Below are 14,124 nucleotides of genomic sequence, written 5' to 3'. Positions count from 1 at the left end.
AGTCGAAACCTGAGCAAAATAGTACTTTCTGAAACCAATTTAAAAAAATTCTGTTTAATTGCCCCTGGTATACTAATTGCAGCATGCTAGTGCGAAATGGTGGCTTCTAATTGGCCAGAAAGGCTCGTTGCTACGGCAACCATAGCAAACGAGAATAAATACGAGGGTGAGTTGTAAAATGCTTCTATTATATTTGTTATGAGGATAACTTTTGAACGAAACGTTTTAAAGGGAACATCGTTGGAGGGCCTCTAAAAAAATTGAAGTGTAGGTACAATGGGGTGTGCTTAATAAAATAGTCAAAACCTGAGCAAAATAGTACTTTCTGAAACCAATTTAAAAAAATTCTGTTTAATTGCCCCTGGTATACTAATTGCTGCATGCCAGTGCGAAATGGCGGATTCCAATTGGCCCAAAAAGGCTCGTTGCTACGGCAACCATAGCAAACGAGAATAAATACGAGGGTGAGTTGTAAAATGCTTCTATTATATTTGTTATGAGGATAACTTTTGAACGAAACGTTTTAAAGGGAACATCGTTGGAGTGCCTCTAAAAAAACTGAAGTGTAGGTACAATGGGGTGTGCTTAATAAAACAGTCAAAACCTGAACAAAATCGGACCTTCTGAATCCAAGAAAAAAAATCCTATTCAGTTGCCCCTGGTATACTAATTGCAGCTTGCCAGTGGGAAATGGTGGCTTCTAATTGGCCAGAAAGGCTCATTGCCATGGCAACCATAGCCAACGAGAATAAATACGAGGGTCAGGTATAAAATGCTTCTGTTATAATTAATATGAGGCTAACTTTTGAACGAAACTAAAAACGTATCATCCATTTTTCTCTAAAAGACCAAACGAAAGCAAGACAAAGGTAAGGACACAAAGTCACGGTCTCATCATGAGTTGTAATGTGATCTGTCTAGGTCTAGGCCTGATGATGCTCCGATAAGAGCGAAACACGCGTAGCTTTGAAAAAATTATATGGAATTTGATGAGACCGTGACTTTGTGTTCTTACCTTTGTTTTGTTTTGAACGAAACGTTTTAAAGGAGACATCGTTTGAGGGCCTTTAAAAAAACTTTATAACTAAAAAAATTGAAGTGAAGGTACAATGGGGTGTGTGCTCAATAAAACAGTCGAAATTTGAACAAAATTGGACCTTCTGAAACCAAGAAAAGAAAATTCTGTTTAATTGCCCTGGTATACCAATTGCTGCATGCCAGTGTGAAATAGCGGCTTCTAATTGGCCCAGAAAGGCTCGTTGCCATGGCAACCATAGCCAACAAGAACAAATACGAGGGTCAGTTATAAAATGCTTCTACTATTATTAATATGAGGCTAACGTTTTAAAGAAGACATCGTTTGAGGCCCTTTCAAAAACTTTATAACTAAAAAAATTTAAGTGAAGTTATAATGGGGTGTGTGCTTAATAAAACAGTCGAAACCTGAACAAAATCGGACCTTCTTCTGAAACCAAGAAAAGAAAATTCTGTTTAATTACCCCTGGTATACTAATTCCAGCATGCTAGTGCAAAATGGAGGCTTCTAATTGGCCAGAAAAGCTCGTTGCCATGGCAACCATAGTTAACAAAAACAAATACGAGGGTCAGTTGTAAAATGCTTCTCATTTTTGTCCTCAACTTTTGAATGAAACGTTTTATTTGGGTTTTAAAGGGGACATATTGTTCTGAATTTTAAGTGTAATAAAGGTACTTAATTTATTGAATGATCTTATTTTGTCAGACGACTTATCTATATCAGATAAAGTTATATTGCCTGATAATGATGATACTAAAAAAAAAACATTTTTATATTCACCGCAATTCATATTATAACGATTTTCTCGTGTGCGCCTGGACACACGATTCCCAAGGTGACGGTCGATGCTTCTATTTCCAGTTTTGTAACCTCAATTTCAGTGGGTTTTTGTGTTTGTTTCTGGAAGAGACTTCCGGATGGGTGAAATTGTTTTCTAGTAAATTTAGGTAAGTCATTTATTTGATAGTTACTAAATCTAGAGGGTCCTTGGTGTGTTCTGAGACAGTTCCTGGAAAGACTTGACGTCGTAACGCACTTTGGACCGTAAATGACGCCAGAATTGTCATTTTGACGCTTCCAAATCACAGTTTATTGGGGGAAAATTGAAAATGAAACGGTCAAAACGCTTTGTGGCGAGAAGTAGAAATCGAACCATGACAGGTATCATTAAAATTTGGCTTCAAATCAATTAAAATTCTCGATTTTTATGGGTCAATTTGACAAATCTTTGATCAAATCGAGCTCTACAAGATCGATTTTAGACTCTTCTGGATCAAAAACAATAATATATAATGATTGAACACAATATTCTGTTGAGTCGGTACCCCTTGATACGTCACTGCATCTATTTCAAGGCTATCCGACTAACAAAATCATTATTAATCAGAGTCATCCTTGTTGGTGTCGGTGGTACCCTAACCACACTAAATGTCCCAAAATATTGTTTATAATTTAGTTCCTGTTAGTGAGGACCATGGCAGCCTACAAGATGACCCCGCAGGTACCACCTTTTATAAGAAAAAAATCCTGTTTTATTGGTTTTATAATATGTAACCGCTATTTTAAGCAGTACCGTTTTAAAGGGTCATTATTATGGTATAGATATGAGATTTTTTTATCGATATATGACTAAGAGGACAATGATTTAATATCTTATCTTGCATGTTTTGTCGAACATTTATTACGCATTTAATAGAATATACATAGTGAGCGCAAAACAATGGTACCACTTGGATGCATATAAGGAAATGGTGGCCTTTAATGTCACCTTTAAGGCCGCCATTTTGTTTTGTGTTCTTCCAAGATGGCGTCCAGGCCTAAATATAATTAAAAGGAACGTTTTTAGTGTACGTTAGAGGTATTTTCTCACTGTGTATATATGTATAATTGGAATATAGATTTTTATCGGAAAAACAAACAACATATCCGCTATATGACGCTTTTTTTTAAATAAATTGCGCCAATTGATGGTCCCAACTCTTGTGTAATATTCGTAATATTTGATGTTTTCATTTACGGTTCCTGTCTGTGAATAACCAGAACTTAACTTTGCGGGGTAAGAAGCTTTTTTTGAGTTTTTGACCAATACTGGTTGGAGAATTTGAAAATTTTGAGAAGTTGGCCTAATAAATAAATAAGTCCTATATGTTGTTCATAAAAAGGCAATCAAAAAAGTCTTATACCAAAATTCTCTATTCTCTATAGAAAAGTCAAAAAAAAAATTAAAATTGTTATTTCCATAAGAACACGTGCATTGCAGAAATCGAAAGGGGTACCCCCCATGAATTTTCCTTAAAAATCACGTTTAATTTTTTTATAAGCAATCTGTTGATCTGGGAGAAAAATAGTTTATGTAAAAGTTGTTCAGAATAATAGGGACTATCCCTGGAAAAAGAAATTTTAATTTTATTTTCCATACAGTGGGAGAAAATCAAGAAAAACCTCTAATTAAAAAAAGTCAATTTTTTCAAAATGTATGAGGACTATTTTTTTTTAAATTATTGCAATCTATTCCTTTTTTAAAAGCAAACCAAAAAGTATTTTATAGATTGTTTCCAAAAACAAACAGGAAAGATGTTATGCGCACTTTTTGATTTTTGGTCAAAACTGGCTGAGAAATTTGAAATTTTTAAAAAGTTAACCAAATCAAAAAATTTTTTTTGTTATTTATTACTCATAAAAAGGCAATCAAAAAACTTTAATACGAAAATTCTCTATTTTCTATAGGGAAGCCAAAAAAAAATAAAAACTGTAATTCCCATAAGAACACATGCATTCCAGAAATCAAAAGGGGTACACCCATGAATTTTCCTTAAAAATCACGTTTAATTTTTTTATAAGAAATCTGTTGACCTTGGAAAAAAATAGTTTATGTAAAAGTTGTTCAGAATAATAAGTACTATGCCCGGAAAAAGAAATTTTAATTTTATTTTGCATACAGTGGGAGAAAATCAAGAAAAACCCCCAATGAAAGAAAGTCTATTTTCTCAAAATGTATGGGGACTATTTTTTTTTTGATTATTGCAATCTATTCCTTTTTTAAAAACAAACCAAAAAGTATTTAATAGATTTTTTCTAAAAACAAACAGGAAAAATGTTATGCGCACCTTTTCATTTTTGGTCAAAACTGGGTGAGAAATTTGAAAATTTTGAAAAGTTAACCGAATCAATAATATTTTTTTGCTATTTATTACTCATAAAAAGGCAATAAAAAAACTCTAATACGAAAATTCTCTATTTTCTATAGGGAAGCCAAAAAAAAATAAAAACTGTAATTTCCCCATGAATCCCCCCCATGAATTTTGACACGTGCATTTTAGAAATCGAAAGGGGTACACCCATGAATTTTCCTTAAAAATCACGTTTAATTTTTTTATAAGCAATCTGTTGATCTAGGAGAAAAATAGTTTATATAAAAGTTGTTCAGAATAATAAGGACTATACCTGGAAAAAGAAATTTTAATTTTATTTTCCATACAGTGGGAGAAAATCATGAAAAACCTCTAATCAAAAAAAGTCCATTTTATCCACTTGTATGGGGACAATTTGTTTTTTAATTATTGCAATATATTCCTTTTTTCAGGACAAGCCAAAAAGTATATTACAGATTTTTTCCAAAAACAAATAGGAGAGGAGTTATTAGAACTTTTTGATTTTTGGCCAAAACTGGCTAGAAAATGTGAAAATTTTGAAAAGTTAACCGAATTAAAAATTTTTTTTTGCTATTTATTGCTCATTAAAAGGCAATTAAAAAACTATTATACCAGCATTTTTTATTTCCCTTAGGAAAGCCAGAAAACATCTAATTCCCATAAAAACCGTTTTAATTTTTTTTTATATAGAAATCTGAATAAAAATGAATCAAATAAAAGTTGTTTAAAATAACAAGAACTATTCCAAGAAAAAAACATTTCATTTAATTTCCTATTGAGCGTAAGAAAATCAAGAAAAACCATCGTGTCAAGTATTCTTTCTGGAACACCAAAAAAACCCCACCTTCCAATACACAAAGAAGTCTCTTAAAGCACAACATAAAAACGTAATTTCCAGAGCCGCACAACAAGATGGCGGAAAACTGGAACAAGTTCCTGCTGCTCATGTGGAAAAACTGGCGGCTCCAATGGAGAAGGCCCATAAAGACCCTAATGGAGATCCTGGTGCCGATCATATTCTTCGCGATCCTGGTCCTACTCAGGAGCGAGGTCAGCCCGACCCGAAACGCGGCCGTAACGTACGATCCCATCTGCACGTTCCCGATTCCCGGATTCTGCCAGAACCCCTCCACCACCACCACTACCACCACATCCAGATACCAGAGACTCTTGGGCAGTGATTTCAACACGAGCAGTTTGGCAAATTACACCCTGATGTACTCGCCCTCGAACAACACCGCCATAGACCAAATCATGAACTTAATCCACACTTACATCCATATTAATACCACATCTCACCCTACTGCTTCTTTAATGGAGGCCGCTTACGTCTCCAAAGGGAGCTCCAACACCACTTTTGCAGCCGTCCAGTTCGAGGATCACTTGCGAGACGGGACCGATTTCGGGAGCGATCCGCGTGTCAAAGTCACCCTCAGGTTCCCGGGGGAACTGAGGGTCGCTGGTAGCCTGGAAGCCGACTGGAAAACCACCCTGGTTTATCCGATATTCCAGACAGCTGGACCAAGGAACTCTAATAGCAGCACAGGAGCACCCCCCAGTAATAAGCGAGCTGAATCGAGCAAGGGTTTTTATTATTATCTGAACGTTTTTCGTTTTAGATTATTATCAGGAAGGGTTCCTGGCCTTGCAGCAAGCCCTTTCCGCCATGATTACCGCACGACAGTCCGGAGAAAGCTTCCCGGGACCAATCACGATGCCCGTGATTAACATGCGCAGGTTCCCGTACGCTTCCTGGAACGAGGACCTTTTGGCAGCCGTTCTACAGGCCTTTTTCGGCACCATCATCATGTTCAGTTTCATATACCCGTGCATGAACATCGTCTCCGCCATCACTTACGAGAAAGAGAAACAGTTGAAGGTGGGTTTCGTTGGTGCCTCACTCCTCCCCTTCTTACTGATGGTTTTTTTTCCAGGAAACCATGAAGATCATGGGCCTGCCCAACTGGCTGCACTGGCTCGCCTGGTTTTTAAAGAGTTTCATTCTGCTAATGATCTCGGTGGTTCTCATGGTGGTTCTGTTAAAAGTCAAATGGTACCATGACTCGGACTACGCGGTGCTGACCTACGCCGACCCGTTCGTTCTATTGTTGTTCATGATGTGCTACCTGTGCGCCACCATCACCTTCTGTTTTGCCATCAGTGTCTTTTTTTCGAAAGGTACCGCGATATGTTACTTATATTATGTATTTCCATGCAGTATTTTGTCATCATCATGTAGATATCCGGGAACTTTTGCACAAATAATGATATCAGTTGCTTGAAATAGAATCAGTGCCGCGCCTCCTTTTACAGCGTAATTTGTGATAAAGAGAACTTAAATGGCTGAGAAATATATATTATATCATATTAGATATAATTGTAATAGATTAGATATATTTTAATTATAATAGAATTGAAGAAGAATTAAATCAAACCAAATACCGTATCTGGCAGGACATTTGAATATATGAACACTCATTTTTCTGGTCAATATTAAGTTAATTTAAAAAAAAATATTCATAAGTATTATTTGGCTTCCCAGACATTTAAAAATGCATTATTTTAATAAAATAAAATACTGGTCTGAAAATCAACTTATAGTCTTATTAAGACGCATATTCATAGTCACTAACCAATCTAAGATGACGCATTGATGGTCCTATACTTTATCAAGGTTGGTCTTATATTATTTCTCTCGGCGTTTCGATTGTAGAGCATCTGAATCTACAGTTTCCTTTGCATGCGGCTTACATTGCCTTCTTTGGAATCTCTCTATTTCCTTTGGATATATCGCTTGCACCGGTTTTATCACTTTCGTTTTCTTTAAATTTATATTTCACTTTTGGGTCTTCATATTCGTTTGTGATTTGCTACTATATTAAAATTATTATTATTAAACTGTCTTCTTTTGCAGCTGATTCCGCGTCAAACTTCGCCTGCATCGCCTGGTTCATCTCCTCGGTTCCCTACTTGTTTGTGCAACAGAACTACGACACTTTATCCCTCGGGAGTAAAGTAGCGGCGAGCCTGTTCGGACCTAACACCGCCGTAGCCTTCGGTTTCCAGGTGATTTTCATGTACGAGGGCACCGCAGAAGGTAGTTACTTAATCCTCACTTAGATCCGTCACTAAAATCGCATTCAAATTTAAGGCGTCCAATTCGACAACATCTGGAAACCGAACACCCCGGACGACAACTTATCCCTCGGGATAATGATGATGGTGCTGCTGTTCGACAGCGGGATCTTTCTGCTGATCGCCCTCTACGTAGAAGCCGTGTACCCGGGGGAGTTCGGGGTGCCCCAAAAGTGGTACTTCCCATTCACCACCGAATTTTGGTGCGGCAGATCCAAAGGTTACAGCAGCATCGACACTCTGGAAGAATCTGTGGGGCATACGAGCGGCCAGTTCGAGGAGGAACCGACGAACCTCCAGGCCGGAGTCAAGATCCAGAACCTCCGGAAGGTTTTCGAGTCCAAGGTGGCGGTGGACGGGATCAGCTTGAACATGTACGAGGATCAGATTACGGTTCTTTTGGGGCATAACGGGGCCGGGAAGACCACCACGATGTCCATGTTGACCGGCATGTTTCCGCCCAGCAGTGGGACAGCGGTTATTGGGGGGTTAGTCAGTATTAAGGAGTTTTGAGGAAAAACTGATTGACCCGTTTTTCAGATACGACATAAGAACGGACATAAAGAGGGTGCGCGAGAACTTGGGGTTGTGCCCCCAGCACAACGTCATCTTCGACGAGTTGACCGTGGAGGAGCACCTCTACTTTTTCAGTAAGCTGAAGGGGGTGAGGGGGAAGGCCGTGAAGGCGGAGGTGGACAAGTACGTGGAACTGTTGGAGCTCAAGAAAAAGGTCAGTTGTTGTTGATTATGTCTCCAAGCATCCCGTGAAACTTTCTTATGATAAACAGAGAATGAAGAAAGCTCGCACTCTTTCTGGAGGGATGAAGAGGAAACTTTGCGTGGGAATCGCCTTATGCGGAGGCTCCAAGGTGGTGATGCTGGACGAGCCAACCTCAGGGATGGACCCCTCGGCCAGGAGGGCTTTGTGGGACCTTTTGCTCAGCCAGAAAACCGGTTAGCACATTTTTTAACTTCTATAAACGCCTGTAATATTTTTCTCTTATAACTTACTCATTACGTTAAATAATTCTCTGTTTAAATTAAATCCCACTAAAAGCGTTGCTATATTATTCTGTTCTGAAAAGCAGCGCAAATAACTCTCTGAAAACTTAAGAATTAAGTTGTGGGGGATGGAAATATTGCCTTGCAAAATTCTGTCAGGACTTATTTTGGATAATAAATTGAAATTTATAGATCATGTAAGTCTGTGTTTAAGAAGAGCATTCTCTAAAATGCGAGACTCTTATATTGTCAAATTTCAATTTTGCGGACGTCGTTTATGGTTCCTCCTGGACTCTATAGATGATGAAAGAATTCAAAGGATGCAAAAATCTTGTTTACGTTTGATATTTGGAATACGACGAATACTATGCACTATCTGCTGCTTATGTTATAAAATAATTAAATTGAAATGTCCACCTTACCTTCATAATAAAATCAGACTTTGTATAGATAGATGTTCATACATACAGATAAAAATTTCGAAAAATAACGTCCAAGCGTTTCGAAAATATTAACAAAAAATCGTCTTCAATAGGAATTATAAAACACCCTGTAACATAAAAACGATTCAGTTTTCAGGATTCCTAGGTTTTTGTCTTATTTTTAGACAAAGATGCGGCTAATAAAATATTGCGATGTAATTTTGGTATATGGAAAAGACAGTCCGAAACAAATAATTATTTTTAAAATTTTTAATTAAATTTAGGCTTCAACATCCCTTTCTTATGAAATTTCAAGCTTTTTTTTCTTTAAATATATTTCTTATATCAATTGTACTAAGCTACTTTTTTTTTGTTAATTAAGACTAATAAATGCCGTATTATTATATCATTTAACGCGATAATTATTGCAGGCAGAACCATTTTGCTGACCACCCACTTCATGGACGAGGCTGACCTCCTTGGGGACCGCATAGCAATCATGGCCGCCGGAGAAGTGAAGTGCTGCGGAAGCAGTTTCTTCTTGAAGAAAAAATACGGGGTGGGGTACCGCCTTATTATCGAAAAGACCCCCCAGTGCAATCCCCAAAATGTCACCGACTTATTGGGCAAGTACATCCCTCGCATCCAGGTGGAAAGCAACATCGGATCGGAGTTGTCTTACTTGCTGGCCGAGGGGCAGTCGAACATATTTGAGCCCATGCTAAAAGAACTGGAGGCCAAGAGCAAGCAGCTGGGCGTGGGCGGTTACGGGATATCTTTGGCAACCCTGGAGGAAGTTTTTATGAAGTACGGGTGCGCCTTTTTGCAGGAAACCGGTTATTTAACAATTGGTTTTAGGGTCGGAGCTGACCATTTGACAGAAGAGAAACCGTCAAACGGGGTGGTGCACGCCGTTCCACAAACAACCACCGTAGTAAGCTCCTCGGAATTCTTGAAGAACCAAATAATCGCCATGTCGTTGAAGAAGATCCTATCGGCGGTACGCAAGTGGTTCTTGCTGGTTCTCCACATGATCCTCCCGGCATTTTTCATCATCGTCATCATATTGATTGCGCGGCAAAATAATCGCACGAGAGACCTGCCGGCTATGAAGCTCGACCTCAGCCGTTACTCTGAGTCTGTTTTGCTCGTAGACGGAGCGGATCTGAGCGACTCGTCTCGAAAATACGCTCAGAACTACCGGGAGGTGGTGGGATCCGCGTACAAGGAGGTCCCGTCGATCCACGAGCACATCATGGACTTGGTAAGTACAGGGTGTCCCGTTTTGGGTACTTTTGAAAAGTATCTCCGTTATTTTTAACGTTAACGGATGCGACAGTGGTGTTTAATTTTAAGTAAAGAAAAAAAATGATTCTTATTTAAGTCAAAGATATGCGAGGAGAAGAAGGATAGCATTGTTTAACGAAAGATATCCTAATAGTCACGTTTATGTCTCACGAAACAGTAAAAGAAGCGCTAAAGTTACATCGATTTCACCCGTATAAAATGCAAATTCTTCAACAGCTTTTTGATGGCAATTTTGATAGAAAAATTGAGTTTTGTGAAATAATTTTATAAGCGAAAATTAAAATATTTGCTTTGCTGATGAGTGTTCATTTTTTTTACATGGAAATGCCAACAAACAAAACTGTCGCTACTGAAGTAATGAAAATCCGCGAATTTTTAGAGAAGGGTCATATGCCGCATTCAGAGAAGATAAATATTTGGGCTGGTATTTTTGAAAATTCTATTATAGAACCCCTTAATAATACCTATCTTAGAAAATCAGACTGATGCAGCGGGTAATATGATTTTCCAAGAAAATTAAATACACTTCCAACAAGATGGGGCTCTACCACACTATTTTCTTTCGGTTAGAGAGTGGTTAAATGATTGGAAGATAAGGAGCAATTGAATGGCCACCACGATCACCCGATTCATCACCTTTAGATTTTCTTTGGGGGCATTTAAAATCAATTGTTTTTAAAATACATCCTAGTAATTTGGAAGATTTAAAAAGAAGAATCACAGCTGCGTGTAGAGAAATCTTGTTTTCATTCCTATTTCTCTGGTCGTCGAATAAGCACAAACCTATAATGATATTAGAGACTTTCACAGCCATAACAGCTCACTTAGCTTCGAAATATATTCCTAAATTTCTTCAAAATTGTTATTACTCTGTATAAAATATACTAGCGGTTCATATTTTTTGCAATTTTCAAATTCGAAGAACTTATCTAAAAAAAAATCTATAAAAGTATTGTTTTACTTTTTCGATAAGTTGAAGGATAACCGAGACGCGAGCTTAACGGCATCTTTACTACAACCCGTTAACGTTAAAAATAACGAAGATGCCCCGCAAAAGTACCCGAAAATGACACTGTCGTGTCTTGGAACTGAACGTCTCCCTATTTGTAGACCGCCAAAACACCTTCAACGGTAAAGAGACGATATTTAGGAGGCATCAGTTTCAGTGCCGTAAATCGAACAGGCAGTAACATCCCTTCAATGATCAATGTGGACGCAAACTTCACGGCGTATTTCAATAACGACCCCTATCACACCCCCGCGGTCTCTTTGGGCCTGGCTATGAACACCGTACACCGCATTAGGACGAATTGCTCCGACTGCGGCATCGATTTCGTCAACCATCCGATGCCATTCATGGCAGCAACGAAGGTATAAGTAAGTGAGCAGGGCACTTGGGTCAAGAGTCATTTTTTTAACGACAATTTCAGATTAAAGCGCTCTTATCCGGCGCAAACTTGGGCTACCAGGTGGGCTTTAACTTGGCCTTCAGCATGGCCTGCGTCGGATGCTACTTCCTGCTGTTTGTGGTGAAGGAGCGCACCACCAACTCGAAGCATCTACAGTTCGTCTCCGGTATCAAAGTCTACATCTTCTGGCTGACGACGTTCCTGTGGGACTTTATCGTTTACGTCCCCACGGTGATTTTAATGCTGCTGGTGCTGCTTTGCTTCCAGGAGGATGGATTCAAGAGCGCCTCTGATATTGGTAAGAGTTTTAGGGGTGCGAGCAAAACAACCATCAAATTTAGCGTGATTCTTATAGAAACGTGAAAATCCTATAATGTGGGTCTATACTACAGTTCATTTATGTTAGGAGGTCCTTTAGGACATTACACAATCGATATATGACTAGCATTGTGATACTCATAAAACGAACTAGGTGGATCTAGCTATGTATGATAATAAATAAATATGTTTGGTATAATGCAAAAACAGACTAAATTTTCTTACATAAGACTTTCATAAGAAAATATTTAATGATCTATTGGGTCTTTTTTTTTAGGGAGGTTATTCGTTATTTTAATCTACTTCGGGTGGTGCATGCTGCCCTTCATGTACATCGCGGGATTCTTCTTTAAAGTGCCCGCCTCTGGTTACGGGATCATGGCCATCATCTGCTTGTTCACAGGTAATAACTCCTTAATAACAGTGAGATCCCCACGGAATCTAATTAAAGTGACTTTCCAGGGGATATTGCCATGATGGTGGTGGAAATGTTGCGGTCTCCAGGTCTGGATCTGGAATATGTCGGGGACATCTTGCACTGGATCTTCCTGCTGTTCCCCCACTATTCTTTAGGGGCCGGAGTTCGGGACACTTACAAGCTCTTTTTTTATAACAAACTGTGCGACTCTTTTTACGAGCAGTGTATGCTGATGAATTCAAGCTTCACCAAGCAGGATTGTCTGGACATGGACACGTCAGGCTTAAATACCTACTGCGTCGGTCTGGATCAGGACTATTTCAAATGGGAGGACCCCGGAATTGGCGCCAATCTAGTCTACTCTTTTACGACAGGTTTCTTGTTTATCGTCGGGCTGCTGATCTTCGAGTATGGGGTGTTCTCCAAAGTGATTTACTCGGTGGGGCAGAGGTGGGCCAAAGGCCCTGTGGTACCCCCTGACGAGGACTCGGACGTCCGAAAAGAGAGAGAGAAGATCCTGAACACCCCCGAGGAGCAGCTTTGCAACGAGTACAAGATGATGGTGAAAAACCTGACTAAACATTACAAGAACTTACTGGCCGTCAACGGATTATGCCTGGGGGTGAAGGACAAGGAGTGCTTCGGCTTATTAGGGATAAACGGGGCGGGCAAGACCACCACCTTCAAAATGCTCACGGGGGACGTCCGTATAACCCACGGGGACGCATGGCTCCAAGGCCACAGCGTCAAAAAGAACGTGACGCAAGTCCAAAAACTGATCGGCTACTGTCCCCAGTTCGACGCTCTGTTAGACGACCTGACCGCCTTGGAAACCCTCATAATATTCTCCCTGATCCGGGGAATCCCGCGGCACTCGTGCACGCCACTCGCCAAACGACTCGCGAGCGAGTTCGACTTCGAGCGCCACCTGCTGAAGCAAGTGAGACAACTGAGCGGCGGCAACAAGCGGAAGTTGAGCGCGTCGATCGCGATGATCGGGGATCCCCCGGTGGTGTTCATGGACGAGCCGACCACCGGGATGGATCCGGCGACGAAACGTTACTTCTGGAACACGATTTGCCACGCCCGGGATTCCGGGAAGACGATCATCTTGACGTCGCACAGTATGGAGGAGTGCGAGGCTCTGTGCACCCGTTTGGCCATAATGGTCAACGGGAATTTTAAATGTTTGGGGAGCGCCCAACATCTGAAGAACAAATTTGCCGATGGGTACACTATCACCATTAAAATGAAGCAGGGGGATGAGGGGACGATCGAGCGGGTAAACGAGTTCATGACGAGCAGTTTACCGGGGGTGGTTTTGAAGGAGAAGCACGACGAGTTACTGACGTACTTCATGGCTGGGAGGGAGGCGCCACTGTCGAAGATGTTCGGAATTCTGGAGCAAGGCAAGAGAAGGGACTTGGATATTGAGGATTACAGCTTGGGACAGAGCAATCTGGAACAGGTATAATAAACTCTGTTGATTAATTTATTTTTATTAATTTGGAAACTTTATTTTAGGTGTTCCTTCGGTTTACCAGAGACCAACACGTGACGTAACCATGAAATTAAATTATTTATAGGCAATTTTTATTTATTATTCAGTATTAATGTGTTAACTAATTCAACTTAAGTGGCCTTTGATGTTATGCTGTGACACTTAATTTTATATGAGATACTCTCTGTATGTTTCTAGTTTTAAGATTGAAAATAAATGTATTTTTGTTTATTCGTTTTAGTTGACGAACAACCCATTTTTTAAACTTAAATTGCTTATTAACGAAATCTTTTATCGGCATGTTTATTAAACGGGAAGATCACTGCATCCTTGTTCTTTTCATTGCTGGTTTCACTATATCTCTACCTCCAGCTGTCAAAGAGTTATCCCAGTTTCCCCAAAAAACCCACTTTTTACACATTT

At 39.5% G+C, this 14,124-nt stretch overlaps 1 protein-coding gene across 4 annotated transcripts; it reads left to right on the top strand.

Annotated features, from left to right (window-relative positions):
• Positions 1-1,821: 1,821 nt before the first annotated feature.
• Positions 1,822-13,932, top strand: LOC126747338 (phospholipid-transporting ATPase ABCA3). 4 transcript variants are annotated; one of them, XM_050455896.1, is made up of 15 exons: positions 2,386-2,537; positions 5,087-5,746; positions 5,808-6,067; positions 6,123-6,366; positions 7,103-7,285; positions 7,340-7,811; positions 7,864-8,053; positions 8,112-8,277; positions 9,179-9,554; positions 9,606-10,011; positions 11,166-11,426; positions 11,486-11,762; positions 12,060-12,185; positions 12,245-13,668; positions 13,725-13,932. In XM_050455896.1, exons 1-15 carry the CDS (start codon positions 2,465-2,467, stop codon positions 13,761-13,763), a joined length of 5,157 nt encoding a protein of 1,718 aa, XP_050311853.1. In that variant the 5' UTR covers positions 2,386-2,464; the 3' UTR covers positions 13,764-13,932. The 4 variants fall into 4 exon arrangements, with proteins under 4 accessions (XP_050311855.1, XP_050311852.1, XP_050311853.1 ...); XM_050455898.1 differs by lacking the exon at positions 2,386-2,537 and adding an exon at positions 1,822-1,983 and having other exon boundaries at positions 9,179-10,011; XM_050455895.1 differs by lacking the exon at positions 2,386-2,537 and adding an exon at positions 2,094-2,197 and having other exon boundaries at positions 9,179-10,011.
• Positions 13,933-14,124: the final 192 nt, after the last annotated feature.

The sequence above is a fragment of the Anthonomus grandis genome, chromosome 19, assembly GCF_022605725.1.
Source record: "Anthonomus grandis grandis chromosome 19, icAntGran1.3, whole genome shotgun sequence".
Lineage (NCBI taxonomy): Eukaryota > Metazoa > Arthropoda > Insecta > Coleoptera > Curculionidae > Anthonomus > Anthonomus grandis.
This window is presented reverse-complemented; position numbering and strand designations above follow the sequence as displayed.

What these genes read in the sequence shown, in the direction of transcription:
- LOC126747338 (XM_050455894.1), top strand. Translation starts at nt 2,465, where the DNA reads ATGTCCCAAAATATTGTTTATAATTTAGTTCCTGTTAGTGAGGACCAT. An exon ending in TGTTGGAGCTCAAGAAAAAG is followed by an intron (nt 8,054 to 8,111) that starts GTCAGTTGTTGT and finishes TATGATAAACAG; the next exon opens with AGAATGAAGAAAGCTCGCAC. An exon ending in TTTGCTCAGCCAGAAAACCG is followed by an intron (nt 8,278 to 9,178) that starts GTTAGCACATTT and finishes TAATTATTGCAG; the next exon opens with GCAGAACCATTTTGCTGACC.